Source organism: Buteo buteo, chromosome 4 (assembly GCF_964188355.1).
Source record: "Buteo buteo chromosome 4, bButBut1.hap1.1, whole genome shotgun sequence".
In the NCBI taxonomy this organism is placed as follows: Eukaryota; Metazoa; Chordata; class Aves; order Accipitriformes; family Accipitridae; genus Buteo; species Buteo buteo.
The window spans coordinates 47,528,218-47,547,955 of record NC_134174.1 but is presented as its reverse complement, the minus strand read 5'-3'; the positions used below and the strand labels follow the sequence as shown (position 1 = coordinate 47,547,955).

At 51.9% G+C, this 19,738-nt stretch overlaps 2 protein-coding genes across 10 annotated transcripts; one reads left to right on the top strand and one right to left on the bottom strand.

Moving 5' to 3' along the window:
- Positions 1-543: 543 nt before the first annotated feature.
- Positions 544-14,954, top strand: CUEDC2 (CUE domain containing 2). Of its 7 annotated transcripts, none has more exons than XM_075025920.1 (11): positions 544-651; positions 1,783-1,909; positions 4,621-4,761; positions 7,598-7,691; positions 8,542-8,685; positions 9,010-9,071; positions 10,506-10,639; positions 11,747-11,917; positions 12,256-12,317; positions 13,982-14,042; positions 14,431-14,954. In XM_075025920.1, the coding sequence occupies exons 4-11, from the start codon at positions 7,618-7,620 to the stop codon at positions 14,575-14,577; spliced, it is 855 nt and encodes a 284-aa protein (XP_074882021.1). In that variant the 5' UTR covers positions 544-651; positions 1,783-1,909; positions 4,621-4,761; positions 7,598-7,617; the 3' UTR covers positions 14,578-14,954. The 7 variants fall into 7 exon arrangements, with proteins under 7 accessions (XP_074882021.1, XP_074882017.1, XP_074882022.1 ...); XM_075025921.1 differs by lacking the exon at positions 544-651 and adding an exon at positions 697-804; XM_075025916.1 differs by lacking the exon at positions 4,621-4,761.
- A 784-nt stretch (positions 14,955-15,738) lies between these two features.
- FBXL15 (F-box and leucine rich repeat protein 15) lies at positions 15,739-18,958 on the bottom strand. Of its 3 annotated transcripts, none has more exons than XM_075025914.1 (4): positions 18,903-18,958; positions 17,864-18,114; positions 16,610-17,112; positions 15,739-16,238 (listed from the first exon to the last, which is right to left on the bottom strand). In XM_075025914.1, the coding sequence occupies exons 2-4, from the start codon at positions 18,044-18,046 to the stop codon at positions 16,049-16,051; spliced, it is 876 nt and encodes a 291-aa protein (XP_074882015.1). In that variant the 5' UTR covers positions 18,047-18,114; positions 18,903-18,958; the 3' UTR covers positions 15,739-16,048. The 3 variants fall into 3 exon arrangements, with proteins under 3 accessions (XP_074882015.1, XP_074882014.1, XP_074882016.1); XM_075025913.1 differs by having other exon boundaries at positions 17,864-18,023; positions 18,903-18,944; XM_075025915.1 differs by lacking the exon at positions 18,903-18,958 and adding an exon at positions 18,210-18,729.
- Positions 18,959-19,738: the final 780 nt, after the last annotated feature.

Sequence of the window (19,738 nt, the reverse complement as noted above, 5' to 3'; positions counted from 1 at the left end):
TCCCAACCCTTACAAAGACAGCAGCTTGGGAAACACCCTCCGGATGCTTCCACCTGACAAGAGCTTCCACTAGCGAGAAGCACCCCAAACAGCAGGGCAGCTTTGCCCCAACACTTGAAAACGTGCTATTTTCACCAGGGAACACGTCTCTCGCACTTGGCGGGGTAGAAAATTTCACATAGTCTCTAGCGGCGTGAGTCCGCAAAGCGCTGCCACGTTCCCGGGCCTCACAAAGACACTTCAGCACCACTGAGGCCCGGGCACGCTCGCGGCTGCCACCCTGTGCCGCGTTTTCTTTCCTCTGCACCTTCGCTCCAGGTGCTGCCCCGCACCCCGCTTGCCTCGGGGCCCCAGCCCGGACACCGGCAGGGGCTCCCCAAGGGCACACCGACGCTTGGGAGGCACGCCAGCTCCTCAGGCCTCCGCTGCTCGGGGGTGCCGAGCACGGCGGTGAGCACGGCGGCCGCCCCGGGTCTCCTGCCCACAACCAAGATGGCGGCGCTGTGACCGCGCCAGCACGAAGCCGCTCTACCCTCCCGTGCCCGCCTCTATGACTGGCGGCGGGCGCGGCCACGTGACGCTTTCAACCGCGCCGCGCGGGACCTGCGCCGGGAGGGAGCGAGGCCGCGGCGGGGGTGCGCGGGCGATCAGGTGACCCCCGCCCCCACCCCTGCCGCCGCCGCCGTCGGCGCGCGCCCGACTCCTCCCTCCGCGAGGCCGTGCGGGGCGAGCGGGGCCCCCGCGGCGGGGGGGGCCCCGGCAGGCCGGGTGGAGGGGCGGCGGGCCGGGACGCGGGGACCGGCGGTGGGTGGTGGCGGCGGCGGCCTCCGGGGCAGCGCTGCCGGCAGGCCGCGAGGAGGCAGCCTGCGGCCCCCGTCACTGCCGCGGCCGGTGTCCCCGCGGCGCCGGGGGGGAGCGCGGGAGCCTGAGAAGTGCGGGCGTTTGGCTCAATTCCGGGCTCCGCGCCTCGGGGACGCGCCGGCAGGTGCGGGGAGCCGGCTGCTGCCCGGGGAGGGGGACCGGGGCGGGGGGGACCGGCGGCGTGCGCGGGCCGAGCGGCGGGCGGTGTAACCGCGGGGCCGTCCGCAGCGCGGGGGAAGGCGTTTTGCGAGTGGCGTTGAAATCCAGCCACAGTAAGGGCGCGGGGAGGGGGGGGCATGGTGGTAGGGCTCGGTTTGCTGGCAGTTTGTTTCGGACACCCGGTCGCCAAATTCTGTCAAGCCCCCCCGAGGTGATTCTTGCCCGCTGGTGGGGGGGAACTGGCACAGCGAAAATAAACAACGCCCCGAAGTTGCTCAGCCAATAGTTAGGTACGGTATTACAGCTCAAGGTAAACACCAGCCATTCAGCCAGCGTGGGGATTTGTGGCACGTCGGCTGTGGCGACCGATGTGCCACAAGCACACAGGAGCAGGGAAACCCGACGCTCGCTTTCTGGTCTGTCTCGTTAAAGCCACCAGAAACAAGTTCTGCTTCACAGTGGTGATGAGGCCGCCAGTGCTTTTGGAATATGTCAGTGATGTTCAGAGGCCACTGCAGGCCTTGGTACAGAAACTGTAAATGTTGAAAAACATCCCAACGTGGCAGTGAATTTGAAGGCTGACAAGTACACTGTCCTCACATCCAAGTTAGCCTTTCACATGGTACATTTTATTCCACAGGATAAAGGTGTACCCTTTGCATTAGGCGAAACAGTCACAAGTGACATAAAGCATAAAGACACCAATATACAGCGAACGATTCTGTTGTGCTCCAGCTAATTCAGCTTTCCTTTCCCATAAAGGACTCCCTCATTCATAGCTTGGGCCAAGCAGTCATAGGATGGACCGTCAACTCCTGCAGGCACTGAATTGACTTCGTAAACACTGGCCGTGAGCTGAGGTCCTTGCACAGGCGATACTTCTGCTCAGGTAAGGGCCCCATGTCAGCAGAGCATCACCCAAGTGCAGCCGTCCAACGTAGATCTCGGGGGAGAAGGGAAGGGTCTGGCCACTGGCGTTATGATCTAATATTACTGTAATTTAGTGGGACTAAGTTATTAACAAAAGCCTTATTTTAACGTCAGAGCATTAAGTGGTTAACTGTGTTAACAGGCACAATGACCTCAGCCTGCTTTCCCATAGCAACCACACCATGAAAGTCCTTTCAGGGACTTCTTTAGCAAGCAAAACAAAAAATGGGAGCACTGAAATTACGTCTATAAACTGTTATTCAGCCTGGAAAGTTTTCTTTTAAGCCAGCAAAGTTTCAGCAGGTAAAACAGTTCAGTGGAGTATAGCCACAGCTCGCTCTCTGTCCTGCAGATCTGGCTTTTGAGAGTTTTCCTGTGAGGCTGTGTGTTAATTGCTCATTATATCTCAGGGATCTGCACTTCTCCAAGCACAAGCACAGCCACACACACACACGAAGCTGCATGAAACGTGCTCTGTGCTTTCTCATAAGTTTTCAGAGGGAGCACAATGAACCACCCCTGTCCCATTACTTATTCACTTAAGAATAATTACTGAAACTTGAGCTAAAGGATCCTTCTCAAGGTGTTTTAGTCAATCCCTTAGCCGGATCAGATTTACCTGAATTCTCTCTAACCTGTTCTGAGAAGTATCCAACGCGTACAAGACCCATCTGTTTCCACTTGCAGAAACCTCAAGTCATTGGTAGGCAAATTTATGATCTCATAAGAGTTGATATATGTCCAAGTGGCAGTTCCTCTTAGCTCAGAAACATTTTCCTAAATTGCTCCCCTCAAGTCTATCTTGTTAATATAAAATCCAAGGCACAATGAATCATCACATTGACCATTTGAGAATGATTACTGAAATTTGAGTTGAAAGAGCCTTTGGAAATGACCTAGCTGTATGCAATCATTTCAGATTTTCACCCTTTTTTTTCTGAAGGAAGGCAGATTCATATGAATTGTACAAAAAGAAGCCAACTTTTCTTGAATATAGCATAAGCAGATATTTCAGACACCACAAGGATAATGGTACTTTTAGGGGGGTATTATTTCTGCAGCTGTTTCACAAAAAAACCCAAATTTGACGTTAACATGTTAGGAAGGAAAATGCAAGGTGATGGAGGTTACTAGGTTCTCAAGACATACGGTAGGGTGGCAAACTCTGTTGAGCCGCTGGCCAAAGTATCTAGTACAGAAAATGAATGATTTTCACATTCGCATTTTGAGAATTGATACCACTTTTCTCTGCCTGAGGTGAGGAAATACGTATGCCACGCGATATTATGTGGATCAAGTAAGCACTCCTGATATTTCAAACCAAGCCTGTCTTAATAAGAGATGACATACAGTGCTCCGCTGCTCACTCTTTAGTAATAAACCCTGGTGTTTAAAGACTGAAAAGTGACAGGGATTTCCAAGGGTTGAACGTCTCTTGTTCTGACAGTGCAAAACTGTGAGTCTCTAGCTGAGAGCAGAGCAATAGGAGCACCATTTCTTGACTGTATGTTTTAAAAAAATAGATTCTGTGCAACATGTTAAGCAGAGCCCACATTATAATGACAGGAAATGCAGAAGGACTTTCATAGATACGTTTGAATCAGCTGACAACTACTAAAGTGATCTTAAAATTCACATTGCAATTATGGCTGGAAGTTTAAAAAGATGGTAACACCTTTTCAGTAAAATTGAGCTCTCAGGAGACTGATTTCTCCTGCCTTTGGGTTTTAGATCATTCTGTGCATTATAAATGACTCCTCCACAAAACTGTGCACATAGGATAAGCCCTTCTAGTAAATCTCCCCTTTAACTATTGCAGGTCACCACTAGAAAAAACATGGCATTTGAAGGTATAATGCATAAGGTGTTTTGGTGTCCTGAGTTATGTAATTCTAAACTTGGCTGTGTGAGGAGGAATATGCAGCAATATCAGTTTATTCCTTGAAGAATCTGTTTTAAAATGTTTGTACATAGGTTTTTAATCAGCTCCCTCTATTTCAAGAAAATACCCACCAAATCTGAAAGGCCGAAGGACCTTCAGGTCTTGTCTTCCCCAGGCCTCATTTGGCCAAGACCATTGTGCACTACAGATCCCCCAGACGTTAAGTTTTGTAAGGACTGTTTACTGGGGAATAAAATCTCTCCCCCATGGCCATAAATGATCAAATGCAAGCGCATTTGTCTCTCTTGGTGCCTCTGGTTTTATAGGAGTGGAGATGGGTTCTTCAGGTGAAAGGGCGATGGCTAACCCTTGAAGAAATACGTGATCACCTAGCTGCTTTCTATCCTTCAGTGTAAGACTGTGTTTTTGTCATTTAAAGGGTTTCCTTTCTTCAAAGGCAGGCTAAAGGTGGCACCTTGCCTTCTCTGGATGTAAACGTTAAATCTGAGTGTGCTGGTGGATGGATTTGTCTGACATGCCAGAGAGAATTTTTACCCAATAGTTAAAGCCTGCTGCCTTCTTTCCTCTCATAGCCAAAAGGAAATAGCTTTTGTTCAGATATAACATGATAACTCCACAGGAAAATACCTGAATGTTCAAACACTTCACACCAGCATTTCTTGTGGTTGTCAGAGGTTGGGGAAGGGATTCAAGACCAGTTAGTGACTGGCTGTAGCTATGATACTCCTGTTGCTGAATTATTTTTTTCTGTGTTTCTCTTGTCCCAGTCTGACACTTGCGTGCAAGTACCTTTGATTAAGGAGATGAGTGACTTTGCCTGTTCTATTGATCAGAATAAATTACCAGCAGCTAATTTATGGACCTCACAAAAGTGCCTTTGACATGGTGAATTGTGCTCTGTTGTTCAGGTAATTGGGTTGTCAGGAAGCGTTATTGGTTACTGTACAGTTATCTCTTATAGAACATTGGCCTGTTTCATAGAAATGGATAAAATCTTTTTTTAGACTTCAGTTTGCAGATTGTCATGAAGACTGAGTAAGAAGGAAATAAGCATTCTTCCTCATAGTAGCGACTGCAGTAAGAACATTTTGACTGCTATATGTTGATGTCCCACCCCTGATTTCTGTTAAAAAAAACAAATTACTTTTCTTGTACTTGCAAGTTCAGGGGGCTTGGTGGTTGCCAGCATTTGCAGATTCAGCTTAAAATGGGGGGAAGATGGGCTGCTTAGAACAGTATTCTTGCCAACAGTGAGATTCAAAATCCTATAATTGGCTTTTTGATGTCTGAGAAGGATAGAAAAAAGCTCACCTTTTTTTCTGGATATATTGCAAAGATGACAAACATAAACTTGGTTCTGTCACACCACTAGAGAACACACAAAACACACAGAAACAACAAATGGCCAGTGGGAAGGTGTTTTTACTCGTGATTGCTTTAACAGCCAGCTTCCACACTTGCAGGCCGTGACGTCTGTAAAAGTGAGAAAAATGCAAACAAAGGATCCTTGTGAGGCTGAAAAATAAAAGCAGTACAGGAGCTCAAGAGCTCACTTTGGGTGTTTGTGTGAAGAGCTCCTACCTGAAAAAGTTTGGACTCCTGTTTTCCTCTAATGCTATGAAATGGGAATTTTCTAATTGAAATTACAGGAAGCAAAGACATTTTTTAGCTTAAGGCAGAAACAGCAAACAAATAATCTTTTCTGATGATGATAGAATCATAGAATGGTTTGGGTTGGAAGGGACCTTAAAGATCATCTAGTTCCAACCCCCCTGCCATGGCCAGGGACACCTTCCACTAGAGCAGGTTGCTCAAAGCCCCTTCCTCTGGCTGTTTCTGCACATGCTATGTTTGAATACATGTGTATTGGTCATATAGTGGCATGGCATTTTTAACTCATTGTTCATTTCCCCCACGTGAGAGGCACATGTAAAGGTTTGTTTTCTTTTTTATTTAATGGATCTAGATCAGTGGGAGGGTTGATATTAATAGTAGCTGCAGGAAAGTTTAGGTGATTAGATGGCTTTTGTGTTTAGCTTTGAACACAGCAAAAATCAGGGCAGTTTTTCTCTATAAGTATGTCTCACTGTTCGTGTCCCGCTGCTGTGAGGTTCTTTCCATATTTGTCTCCTTACTGCCCCAAGGGAATGGCACTGACATGGGGATTCAGTAAGAGATAGTCCTTCAGGTAGCAACAGCTGTATTTGTTCAAAGCGCTGAAGAGTAGAAGAGCACGGACTGGGAATATTTGATGGGGAATCACTGAGGGATATGCAATGGGGGATGCTATATACCCAGCAGAGCACTTTTGCGTAAGCCTGTGTCACAGTTTTCTCCCTCAATATCGAGAGTCAAATCCCTAGAGCCTCAATGTGACCATAGCCAGAGGCAGGTCTGGCTGGCTGGGGTGTGCTCCTCTGGCCAGCCACAAACAGAGGAGTGCATGTGTGCTCTTGGCACCTGCCATGGTGGCCAAGCGCAGAGCTTGAATAGGCCCCGAGACTGCAGATGGACCTGCCAACAGGCTGCTGGGCTTTGGTTCTCTCTAGGTCCTGCAAGAGCAGTGCTGAGTGCCATGGCATGGTTTTGTTTATATCCTGCTAGCTCTGGAAGTCTCATCTTGGGAAATGCCAAACCTTTTTGATCCCCATGGGAACATGGGAATTGTCTCTCAGCAACCCACATGTGACTGCTCCACAAGTTCTGTGTCAAACAGACCTGGTCAGGTGTGGTTGGAATGAGGGAGCTGCACTGGTGGGAGCATGATGACCTTTGGAAGCTCTCTGACCGATGACCACATCAGTTTCTCTGTATGCAGGGCTAGTTTCCTCCCTCGGAAGAACTTGGTGCTTACACCAGGAGTTTGTCCACCCAGCAGCTTTGTAGACCCTCAGGGGGAAGGAATGGTTGAGGAGCAGCTTTTCTCCACCCAGTTCAGTCCAGGCCCAGTACTGATAGCTGAAGGTGGGCTGTGGGCAGCCCCCTCTGCCATTGCTTCTGTAGGAGCTCTGTGATTCTTAGAACTCCTCTGAGTTTTGGGTTATCAAGCGCCCCTTGTTGCAGCTGCATCAACTGCAGAATAGCTCATTTACCAAGCACAACAATGGGCTCCTGTTTGGGCAGGATTCCACTGGCAGCCCGTGCCTGACCTGGAGACCTTTGATATTTTGGCTGGCAGACTAGTTGTCTGTGCCCTGCTTGGTATTTCCCTGTAAAATACGCTCTAGGTTGTCCTTTCTTTAGGAGACATTACCCTTCCTCCCACTCATTCCTGAGTCCAAGCATCACTGCAAATGCTCTCAGCTGGACGGTCCACCTCTTTCTTCACTGAGCATGCAAACCCACTACCCGCTGCTTCCTCGCTGGACAGCACAACGTTCCAGCTCAGGTGTCTCTGAGGTCCTGCAGCTGGACACATCTGCATTTCCAGCTTTGCTTCCTGGAGAGGACATTTTAAATGTACAGTACAGCTGCATACTGCCAGCATCAACATGAGCAGGAGACGCCCAAGATATTGGGCTGCTTCGGGCTGGTATTTCCACTGGATCCTTATTTTGCTGGGTTTTGTGGATATCTTTGCCTGCTGTGACCCAGGGATGACAAGCCATAATGGAGGAGTTTGTGAATTGTTCTGATGGGAAGAGCACACTTGCCTATACAATGCCTACCTTTTGATCTTGATATTTTTATCTACTTTTTGCCTTTGAAATTACATGGAGTTTTCTTTTTCCTCCTCTTTTTTAGAGAAAAAGGTTTAGAGAGACATGGAGCTTGAAAAAATCATTCGCGACACACTGACACACTTCATCCAGTCCCACATCCCTGCAGCAGACCTCAGGTATGTTGAGATCGGAAGATCCAATATCATTTTTCTAGCTTGATCTCTGCATTAATTGCCCCTCTACATGTTATACTGAACTCTCTAGCTTTCCTGTACTTTGTGTTGCTTTTCCTTAACTCAGATCCAGGGTGCAGGTAATTTATACGGGCTCTGATGGGAATGCTTGAACAACTATCGTTTAGCATTGCAATCTACCAATGTCATTTCTTTGACGACCGAGATGATTAATTTCCTGTCCAGTAATGCATATTGGAATATGGGATTCCCTTCATTCCACAGTGCTCCCAAAGGGCTTTCTGAGCAGCATAATGCTATGTCAGGGCTCTCCCTATTTTGAACTCTACTTGCGTGCAGAGATACAGCTACCTTGAGGCTAGAACACAGCAGCTGTTTTTGCAACTGGTGGCAGCAGTGACACAAGTGTGGAGAGCAGCAAGCAGAGAACACTGCATCCCATAGAAATTGCAACTTGACAGAATATGATAAGCTCACCTGAAACACCAGTCAGCATAGAAAAGTCAGGGTTTGTGCACTTGGAATATTTTGGTTAGCTCAGCTGAAGCACCTACAGGAGCACAGCTGCTGGGCACATGCTGGGGCTTTCATTCAGTGCTGCCCAGGAACCAGGACAGCATGCAGTATTTTATCTGTAAATGCTTCCCACTCAACCAGTGACCATCTGCTATCTGGCTTTACAGTGGGATCTGATGATAAGATACAGTCCACATAGGTCCTTCTGCTGCTGTATTAGAAAGACACAAGGTTAGGGGGAATGGGGGGGGGAGAAGAGAGAGAGAGAGAAACAGGCCTGTTGACCCTGTTGCCACGTCCTGTGTTCTGTCTCCAGTGGGATGGATGATGTTTTCTTCTCTTACATCACGGGTGTCCTGGAAGAGCTGGGCTTACCAGAGTCCTCTGAGGAGACTTTTGACATGGACACATTTGTGGAAATGATGGAGGCATATATCCCTGGTTTTGCAGAAATCCACAGGTATGTAAATGTTACTGCTTTGTATGTGCATGTCATGCACTAGGGGCCTGGGCCCAAGCCCCTCAGTACCATAAATTCTTTTGTTAGACCCAGTTGAATATGTATTAGTACCAAACCTGTGCCATTATGATTAAGTCAGTCTTTGCCTGAATACACAGATGCTAATCCCAGTATAGTTTGCAAGTAGGTCCTTGGCCATCTGAAATACCAGTTTATTTTATTGAGTTTCCCATCAAGCCTTGTCTTTCTATAAAGAGGCAGCCAACTAGGATAGGCTACTGCTTTTATTCCTCACACTAGTTATGCAGCTTCTGTCTCTTGCAGTGGGGATGTTTGTGAAATGATGTTCTCCCTCTCAGAAAGTCTTGGTGAAGCTCGCAACAAAGGTGAGTTACACAGACAACTTCAGCACAAGAAGGTATATTCTGTACATGGTTTCAGTCTTAGCATTTGGAGTTGAGGAATGTCACAGGATAAAATACAGTCTTGTTTGTCACAGTTAGGATCTCATAAGGTAGCCTGAATTGATTGACAATTTTTTTTTTAATGTTCAGTTGGATTTTTTATATCAACACATGGGAGGTTTGAGTCACACGGAATACTGTCCAAGTCATACTGGGGTGAAAAACCCTTGATCAGATCTCCAAACACCTCTGTTGAGATCAAATCCAGAGTAATAACGAAGAAATAGCAGATACAGGGCTGCTTGTTGAAATTCTACTGTAGGTTAATTCTGAAAGTGAGGATTTCTGCCCGCCTCGGATAGCCATCTGTCTAAGTGATACTACCACTGGGCAGCCCGTGTTAGGTGCATCATCAAACAGAGAATCCAGCTGATTACATATATCACTTCTAGACTTTGAGCATCCTCAAAGCTCACTTCCCATTCACCCATGAACCCTGGCATGGATACAAAATCAGCAGTGATGTGCTCTGGCCTGCACTACGCAGGAGTGCGGAAGATTACGCTATCCCAATGGCCCTTTCTAACCTCAGCATTCACAGATCAGCTGTATTGCTATATTAAATCAGCCCCAAAGGTATTTCCCACTAAAGAACAGACAGCTGAAGTGCCTGGATATCAAACCTTTCAGGACACACCAGTCTGGGTTTTGCTTATCTAGCAACATCACTGCTGTCTTGCCAGAAGGCTACACGGTGTACAACAGCCAGTCCTGTCTTTTATCTTTCTTGCTGCTTGCTTAAACTTGACAAAACGTACTGTTGTGCTCTGGTCCCCTGCATCCTACCCTTTGAGGATCCTGATGTAGCCAGAGTGTGGAAGGACAGCACCATACCAGTTTTAGAGAGGACAGAACAGAGGTGAAATGATTCTTCTTACAATGACACAGAAAGAGCCTGTAAAGAGAGATGCATCAGAGTAACCTGATCACAGGATGTGCTGGCTCACATACAGCCTGGGGACTACCAAAGTGTATTACTAAATTTAAAATTAAAATCACACCTAGTTCAAAGTTAGAGCAAGCACCAGGGAATTCTTAGAAACGTAACAAAAATATGGTAAGTATCCATAGCTAGAGGGCTGAGAATTGACAGGTAGAATTGAATTTGCAAGCAGCCCACGCCTGGTAAGGCCTGGAGATGCAGCACTGCAGCATGCACTATCACTGCCTTCCTGCAGGTCAGTGTGAGCAAAGCTGCAGCTGTCCCCGGTGCGGGCAGGAGGAACAGTAGTGCTTCCCACTCTTGTCACTTAAGAAGGGATTTGCTTTGGCACACGATGCACTAGCAATCTAATGCCAACAGGAGCTCTAGCTTTAGTGGGACTGTTCCTCAGAAGATATCACTATGTCTTTAAGAAAAACCAGGCCAAAAGGCTGTGGAAAGCGGGAGTGAAACACCCTCTGAAGACCTGACCAAGGGCCAGGAGCCTGAAGCTGGAGCCTGCAACGGGGAAAGGCTGCGCACTCCAACAGATGGAGCTGGGGCCCAGGTATGAGCACCCCGCAGAGGAGCAGGAGTACTGGGGACAGGCACCCAGCACTAGGCTACCAGCACCACCTGAGGGCATTTTCTGGCTCTGGAAGGAACCACAGCGTAGGCTGTGACACAGCATCACTGGTATCTGTGATCTTCTCCAGTGTATGGCCTGAGCAAGACTGTGTCAGTAAGTGGAAGAAGAAAATTATGTGCTGACAGAAGAGTATGAGCCATTGCTGTGGCTCATCCTTTCCAGCCACTAGAAAGGATGAGCCACAGCGACGGTTGGGAGAGCCTGTCCCAGTGCTCTCAGAGATCCTACAGCAGCACCGTGGGGATGCCTCTGCAGCACTAGCCAGGCTCCACACCACTTCACCCTGTTCCCCTAGCCTCACTCCACAGCTTGAGCTGGATCACAATTTCTTTCCCCAGCTATGATGCAGTATCTGCACAGGAAGCAGTCACGTCTGGGTGTCAGTCCCGAAGTCACCAGTCCCACCCTCAATGACCTTCTGTGCTGTGCACTTACTGGGCTGTACAGCACTGAGTCGTTGGCCCAGCGGTCCAGATCCTGCAGCACCATTCAGCATGACCCATGCTACAGGCATTGCAACACCTGGCAGATCCCCCCTGGCTCTGCTTGCTGTTTTTCCAGTACTGATCTCTTCCTGCTCTGCAGTGCAATCATTCTGTGTCCATAGCCTTCTAGCAAATGCTGCTGCTGTGCATCCTTCTGATGTAGCCACAGGTCGCTGTTTAACAGTCCCTTCCCTTTCTGATCAAAGCACATAAAACTTCAAGCATTTGCACCAGTGTCCAGAAAGCTCAATCCTAAGGAGACACATAGCATGGCCATGCAGATGAGCCAGTTTGCAGCAGCCCTACTTTAAAGAAATTTGAAATACAGGGGGAGGAGGTTAAGGAAGAGTGATGCTTTGTCCTTGCAAAGATACAATCCCCTGTTAGCTTCAGGAATGGAATTTAGTCACACTTGTAAGGAGAGAGAGCCTTCAGCTAAGGGCAAGCTGAATTTCCTGACAATGCAAAACCAGAGAGGCCCTCTTCAATAGCCCTCTCCTCACTGTATCCCCAACTTACCTCCATCTCTTGTTCCAACTAGGAAGGCGATGACTTGAAGGATGGGGTAGAGCTGCTACTGGAGATGTTCCCGGCCTGTACTGTGAGCCAGGCAGAGAAAGCACTCGCCATGGCCTTGGGGAACTTGGAGGAGGCAGTGCAGTTAATTGTGGAGGAGAAGGTGGAAATTGGCCCAGCAGGTGTGAGTGTGAAGGTACTGTACTTTGTGCTTGGTGGCAGCAAGCCAAGGAGCAGGGCAGAGCTCAGGGACACACGTCCCAGCTGTCTGCTGCAAGCAGCAGCTTTGACTGCAGGAACTTTGTGCACAATGAGCCAGGAGCATCACCCAGAGCAACAGCCCCTCTCCCTCAGCTCTCCGAGTACAGGCTGTACCCCCAGCCAAGCCAGCACCCCAGCAGAGCTGTGGCTGACACCCTGCTTCCTATAGGGGCTGCAGTGCTGCATTAGCAGCTGGGCTGACCAAGCTAGCGGGGGGGTAGCTGTATGCCCCACGTGTTGTGCTACTCACACACCTGCCTTGTCTTCTTCCAGGAACTGGCACGGCCCCGCAGAGCACCCAACCACGAGGAACTAAAACAGGTTATCCTACAGAAGTACGTACCCAGCAGCACGGAATCCCTTATTCTGCTTCCAGTAAAGGAAGAGGTGGCATTTTGGGGAAGGTCAGAATGACAATGTGGTCTATAAAGAACTCGGGGTGTACAATGCTTAGTAAGGATGCTCTGAAGCTGATTTGGGTATAGCTGAACACAGCGAAGCACAAATACAATCAGGTGGGGAAAAAAAACAGGTTTGAGTTCCTTTTAGAGCTCTGGCACAGAAACAGGTTACCTGCACCAGCTGGGTGACAGTGCTGGCTCTGTGTGAGGTTTCAGCCTCCTACAGTCATAGTGTAAATCCCAGTACTGTCAGCCGAGGTACCAGTTAAAGGCTTAAGGCACAGACATCATGCTGCAGCTCAGGTAAAATGGTGACTTGTAGAACTACAGCAACTCATTCATACCTCCATCCTTGGAGACAGTCCAAACAAGGCTAAAGATATCTTTAAGAGACTGCTGGTACAGCAACACTGGAAAGATTAAATCTCAGTTGTTGAAGGTGTGAATTCAATACATTTAAAGAAACCTCTCTGAAGTTCCCCTGTGGACTTCTTGGGAATGAAAGTGGCTTTAGATTGGTTTACCTTTCTTCATTTCCAAAAGCATTTAATTCTCAATAGGAGAACCCACAGTGTGGTTTCATCGATCTGCTTTAAGATCTCAGCTTTCATAAGCATCCTCCTGCGGGCATGCAGATTCCACATGTCTATCCAGCCATGTCTTTTCCACCACTTTATATCCTCCCCTGTGACAGAATAAACAGTCAATGGGCTAGGGAAGATAAAGCAAGGCAGAATGGCATCCAGGCAGAATTAACAATCCCTATCCTTGCCTGTCTCCTGTGCAGGCTTGTTTCAGAGTGACATGCAAGGGAACAAAAAAGCACCAGCTGCTAGTTACATTTCTGGGAACTTCTCTTTAATGACATTTTGGCAACTTCCTGTACTTTAAACATCACTCAAGCACAGGTACAGAGAGCAGATCATCATAGCTGCAGGTACACAGGAGCAACTATACTAACTACTAAGGGAGAAGTCATGGTCAGCTGTGCTGTCTGCCTGCTAAACCAGCACCAAAGTCTCAAGAGTAGTAACTCAGCAGTACAGCAAGCAAATGCTTGGGCCCTGATGTTTCAGTCACATAGGGAATAAGGTCATGCTTTTATGAAGTTGCTTCCAGCACAGACCTGTTTCGTAGTCAAGTAGTAGGTGGAGTGTGAAAGGGTATCATCTCTTCAGGGCAGAAGCAGCCAGCTTGGTCCTGCAGTCTCACCTCTGTCTCCTTTTGGTCCTTGTCAGCCCAAGTGATGGCAGCCAAGCTGCCCCAATGGCAGAGCACACCAGACCTCAGCACCTCTCAATTCTGCAGGGAATTCTCTCAATTCAGCATTCTCAACAGCCTGAGTTTTCAGTACCCTTCACATATGGCCAAGGATGCTACTCCAGGAGAATCCTGCTGAATTCTCACCAGAAGGATGACACACTTCTTGCCCATTTCATTCAGAGGGGAATGTTAAGTGCTCCTAGCTGCAATCTAGGCAAGTAGGACACATTGCACAGCCACAAATCAGCCAGGGGAGAAAGGACATAGGCTGTGAACAGCCCCAGGCAATGCATGTTAGTTCACTGCATGTTCACTAAATGCTTCTTGTGCTTCAGATACATGATGGTGGATAGTGCAGACGATCAGAAAACACATCGGCCAGCTCCACCCAAAGAGGTAAGAGCAGCAGTCCCAGCTCACCAGCAGTTTGTCCTTTGGCTACAAGGTTTAAAAAATCAGGCTGCAAGTCCAAAAAGCAATGGGGCAGGCCAAAGGCAGGACTGTTCACAGAGCCTGCTAATCAGCAAAGAGGGAAGATTAGCTAAGGTGCTGCAGGGTCTGTCAGTTCCTACCATTCCTGACTAACATGGCTTCTGCTCCCCTCCATCAGACAGCTTCATTCCCAGCTTTGGCCAAGATTCCAAACACAAAGGATGGGTAAAGTAGCCCACCCCAGTCCTCCCGCAGCCACCCCCCAGACAACAGCTCAGCTTCTGCTCATCCCCTCCCCTTCCCTAGCAGTGTGGCTGTCCATCCACTTGGTGTTAATGTCTTTCCTTTGCAGGCTCCCAAGAAGTTGATCCGCTATATTGATAACCAGGTGGTGAGTACAAAGGGAGAGAGGTACAAAGACATCAAGAAGCCTGAGAGCGAGGAGATGAAGAAAACCTACATCAGCATTAAACCAGCCAGGAAGTACAAGTTCCACTGACAGCCAGGTCCTCCTGCTCTTCAGCCTCCACCTCACCAGCCAGGCATGGCAGGATGGACATGTGGCACTAGGGATGAGGGGACTCCTCCACCTGCCACTAACTGGAACTAACCTGGGAGCCAGAATACTGCTTTCAGCTTCCTCAACTAACCTGGCTGACAAGGAGATCTCTCTCCTTGTGTAACTGTCCCTCTGCCCCCAGGGGCACACTGCAGTGGCTCTCTGGGGCCTGGCCATACTCTGCTATTCCTTGCATGGGACATTTTTAGATCTAAGATGTGGCTTGTGCTTTTGCAGCAAGCTTTTTACAAGTCTGTGTGCACTGTTGCTTTAAATTGAGTGCCAGTGTTAATAAAGATGATGTGAGTTGGTGTGTAGTTCAGCCAGAGCATGCACATGCTTTACAGACACTGCCTCCAATCCCTCCTGTAGCCAAAGATAGGAGCAGGGTCATCCTCTCTTCTCCTAATTACTCTTCATCACATTCACCACAAGACATGGCTGCTGTTTCGTTAACCACCTAGCAGATACAATGGCTGAGGCTGAACTCCAGACCAGAGCTAGGCTCTCCCTGCCAACACAACCTGCAGCACTCGATAAACTCCAGCTGACAGCGTGGCCAGCACTCCTGCCATTTCTCACCACTATTGAGTGCCAAAGCTCCAGCCACACAACACGGAGCAGGATATAGTAGCAGGCCTGGGCACTACTGAAATGTTAAGTCAGAAGCTAGAAGAAACAAATGGCAATGACCAACTGCTTTCAGTTATAGCACAGCTAGGTCTGGTGTTTTTCTGTCAATGAAACTGCAGTTAGGAGCGCATTCCCCCTGAAAATAACTCCCACCTTTCATCAGCCTAAACCAGCGCTCTAGGCCTGGACAGACACACTGCCTACACCAGGGCCATGCCAGCCTTTTGGTGCCAGGCTGGCCAGTGGCCATGGGCTGGAGCTGGGCTCACTCTGCCCTCCTCCCAGAGCCCAGAGGGGCCTGCCCTCTCCCAAGAGGAGGGCTGGCAGCTTTTCTCCTTTCTGCTTCAGCTGGCCTGATTTGTTCCACAGCTCTGCTGGCATGGCCTACACACCCACCCCACAGGACAGTCCCCATCAAACACTCTCCTGCTCTCTGAACAGCTGCCACTTAGAGATTTAAAATACAACAAATAATAAATCCTATCTATTAGCTGGCCTGGCTAAGGCCTGTTCAGCACCATGGTGTTCCTGCAAGTCACTCGCTCTCTCCACACCACTGCAGAGGGAGTTACTTTCCCCAGAGGCACCAACGAAGCCCACTCACAAACACCTAGTGGCTGCTAAACAGCCCCAGAGGAAAGAGTGAGCCCCACTCAGGCCAGCCTCACCAACAGGACCGAAGTCTCCCTCCGCACGTCCCCTTGACAGCAGCCGGTTCTGGCATCCTCCTGGGATCCCAGCGTTGCATCAGTCCCCCCCCTCCCCGTCAGCAGCAGTTCTAGATCTGGAGGTTGATGAAAGGGGCGAAGCCAACCACGTCCTGCAGGAGAACAAGAGCCCTCTGCAGCGGAGGCTCCACATCCAGCTCCACCCCACGGCTTCGGAGAATGCTCAGGCTGGACTCGGCCACATTGTGGCAATGCTTCACCTTCAGCGAGCGCAGCTTGGGACAGTACTCAGCCAGGACCCTGCCAAGAAAGAGAGCACATGCAGGTTGCAAGCCAGGACTCCTAAGTGCACCACTCACCCTATTCTCTACTCCTAGCAGCCCAGCGCTCACGACTCTGCCACATATGCACCATCCTTTGGGAGCAGCACTGGTCTGAGAGAAACTCAAGGGTTGTGGTCAGATCCCAGACCTACGCTCCATGACATGCTGGGAAATTTGCTATTAGTAGCACACAGGGCCTCTCCTGAAGGGCCTGCTACTGGCTTCTCCCCCAGACTGAGCTCTCATTGCTTTCAGCATGAAGAAATCTGACTTTTGTCTCTGGTTCTCTTCTGCTCCCCACCCCAGACACCTGCCATCCCCAACCCAGCTCCCCACATTGCTCAGTACCTGATGGAGTCATTCTTGACTCGCAGACACCCAGTGAGGTCCAGGTGCTCCAGCTCAGGGCAGCACTTGGCAATCTCCTCAACTGCCACGTCACCCACATTGGCATTGACAGCCAGCGACAGAGACTTGAGCCTGCTGCACTTCTGCACCAGGTAGCAGATGGCCTCGTCCTTCAGCTGGCGACAGGCTGTCAGGTCCACAGCCTCCAGTGCCTTGCAGTGGTCAGCCAGGCTGCGCAGGGACAGGCTGTCCACCCACTCGCAGTGAGCCAGCGAGAGCCGGCGCAGGTTGGGGCAGCTCAGCGAGATGGCCACCAGTGCATGGCGGCTGAGCTGAGCACAGCCCTTTAGCTGGATCTGGTGCAGGTGGTGGTTCTGCCCAATGACCGGGAGCAGCTCCCTGTCCGTCAGCCAGTCGGAGCAGTTCTGGAGCGCCAGCTGCTGCAGTACTTCATTGTCTTTCAGCAGGTTAACAAAAGCAGCTCGAGGTATGGCAGGTCCAACCTGCATGGGGAACCCAGGAAGAATAAGGCATCCCCCAGGACTTCAGATCAGCCTGATCCTTACCAGATACTCTCTCCCCACTTCTCTTCCACTGTGACAGTGGTGACCAAAGCCACCCCCTCTCCTCATCCTAGGGCAAACCCTGCCATTAGGCTCTCCTCCCCTCATGCCAAGGCTACTGCCACAAGCTAGAAGATGCTCTGACTTCTCCAACCCCCATCATCGCCCCTGCATTTATATACTCATGATGATCTCCACACCTCTGCTCTCCAAAAACTCTTTGCTAGACCACTCTGTGTTCTCACAGAACAGCAGCTGCTCCTGTCATTCCAAGTCCCAGGCAGCATCTCCCAGGGCCAGCACAAGCTTTTCCTGAAGACCAGGCACAGAGTTATCTCCCATCAGACCCACCCTATTGCACAACCTCTGCGAGGACCAACAGGCCATGCCACTCTGGAGCTGGCTCGCGTTTCTGCCAGCCGGTGCCCCATAATGGCCTGGGTGGAGCTTCCAGGCTCACTCCTCCCAAGGCCTCTTGCTAAAGACACTGGCATTACTGGGTGCTGAATCACCGCCTCTCCTCCCTGAGCCCATCTGTCCAGTCTGACACCAGAGCCATTATCCCAAGCTCCTGAGCGGAAACCAGCCTCCTTCCTGGGAGTTTCTTCTCCCCACATAGTCAGATGCTCCCCTGCTAGTTCCAGGGAAGTAGGACATCTGTGTCTCCCCCAGGCTCAGAGTCATCCAATACCTGGCTTGAGTCAAAGCAGCGCATGTTGGCCAGGTACAGCTGGATGAGAGACTGGAACGACTTGCTGACCCTCTGCAGGCTCAGGAGCTGCTGCAGTGGCAGGTGACAGAGGATATGTGGAACCAAGATGTCTTCCCACGGCAGGTCCAGGAGGCATCCCCTGGAGGGGGTCAAACTCATCATCAGAAGCCAGGGAGCCAGGCTACAGTGGGAGCCAGGCTGGATCACCTCACACCTACTGCCAGGTGCCTCTAAGAGGAACAGCCAGAAAGAAAGACTCAGAGATGTCTCCCACAGTCAGTCCGCAGGGTAAAACCCCTTGGCTACCCATCAGTGGGGCACACACCTGCCACCTGCGTCACCTCCTCCCCAGCCTGCGACGTTCACTGCTTAGGCATCCGAGTCCACCTGCCTGCACTGCCCTCCAGGAGAGCTCGCGTGGGGCTTTCCACCAGCTGCTTACGGAGTCCCTGTCCCTCAACGAGGCAGCAAGTGACTGCTGCAGCGTTACCACACCACCAGCACGGCAGCTGAGCCTAGCTTCCCTGCCTAAGCATCACTCTACCTGGTAGCTAGTCCCCTGCATCCAGCGCCCAGCCACGCGGGCACCCTGCGAGCGGGAGAGAGCCGGCACCTGCTCCTTCCCGCGGGGAGCAACAAGGCTCCGGGCTCCCTCCGAGGAGCGGGCACACGGCATCTCTGCGGCTGGGAGGCCGCTGCGGAGGCCGCAGGCTCGGGCGGCGAGGGGAAGGGCAGGAGCCGAGGAAAGAGCAGAAGGGTCCCCGTAGGTCCGCCAGGCTGCGGCTGGAGGCCGCGGGTAGGCTCGGCCCCCGCAGAACCCGCGGCCGTTCCTCCCTCGCCACCCCACAGGGCCCCTCTCGGCCCCAGAGCCGCCCCCGGGCCCGGCTCGCAGGCTGCCCCGCCGCCGCAGCGCCACCGGGGGGGGCCCCACGGCGACGGGGGGGGGGGGGTGGAGGCCCCGTGACGAGCGAGCGGGCGGCCCTGCCCCAGCCTCCCCCCGCCGCCCCCGGCCCAGTACCTGCCACCGCGCCGGGGCTCCCCCGGCCGCTCCATCCAGCCGCGCCTCGCCCCACCCCCGACGCCGGCGTCCAGGCACGACGTCACGCCGGCGGGCGGAAGTGCGCGCGCCCCTCCGCCCCGCCCCCAGCACCGCCCCGCCTTCCCTCGCCCCGGCGGCAGCGCGCAGGTTACCGGGGACCGGCTGGGAGGCACCGGCAGCCCCCGGACAACGGCGGCCCTCGGGGCGGCGGGCTGTGGTCGGCCGGGGCACCGGGCGGAGGATAGCGACTCCGGCGCCGCGGGCGGGCCAGCCCGTCTCAGGTCCCGCTGGTGCCCCAGCGGCTCCCGCAGGCTGCTCCCAGCGGCGCGGCGCTCCCAGCGGCCCCGGTACCCCAGCTCCCCCGTGGACACCACCTGTCCCGGTTCCCCAGTTATCCCGGTTCCCCGGTGCGCAGCAGATCGCGGGTGCGCAGCAGTTGCCCCGGTTCTCCGCAATCCCAGTTCCCCAGCGCACGCCGGTTGCTCCAGCCCCGCGGCTGCCCCGGGTCCCCGGCGCACACCCGTTCAGGTCCCCGGCGCACGCCGGCTGCCCCGGCTCCCCGGTCCCCAGCGCACGCCCCTGCCCTCGGCGGGCGGCCTCGCGCATGCGCAGCGCGGCGGCGCTGTCCGTTCAGCACCACGCGGAGCCGGGACCCTCCGGGACTCGCCGCTGCCGGTGAGCGACGGCGCCGCCCCCCGGCCCCGCCAGACCCAGACCCCCCCACCCCCCGGCCCGGCCCGGCCAGACCCAGATCCCCTCCCTGGCCCGGCCCCCCAAGCCCCCTGCCCGGCCCCGCCGCTCTCCCAGCGGGCTCT

Bases quoted from the DNA above. Each gene is read 5' to 3' on its own strand.
- CUEDC2 (XM_075025916.1), top strand. From the start codon at position 7,618: ATGGAGCTTGAAAAAATCATTCGCGACACACTGACACACTTCATCCAG. The intron at 10,640-11,746 runs GTATGAGCACCC...TGTTCCAACTAG, and splicing joins CAGATGGAGCTGGGGCCCAG to GAAGGCGATGACTTGAAGGA. The intron at 11,918-12,255 runs GTACTGTACTTT...GTCTTCTTCCAG, and splicing joins CAGCAGGTGTGAGTGTGAAG to GAACTGGCACGGCCCCGCAG.
- FBXL15 (XM_075025913.1), bottom strand. From the start codon at position 18,937: ATGGAGCGGCCGGGGGAGCCCCGGCGCGGTGGCAG. The intron at 17,113-17,863 runs GTATTGGATGAC...TTCCCCATGCAG, and splicing joins GCTGCTTTGACTCAAGCCAG to GTTGGACCTGCCATACCTCG. The intron at 16,239-16,609 runs GTACTGAGCAAT...CTTTCTTGGCAG, and splicing joins GTCAAGAATGACTCCATCAG to GGTCCTGGCTGAGTACTGTC.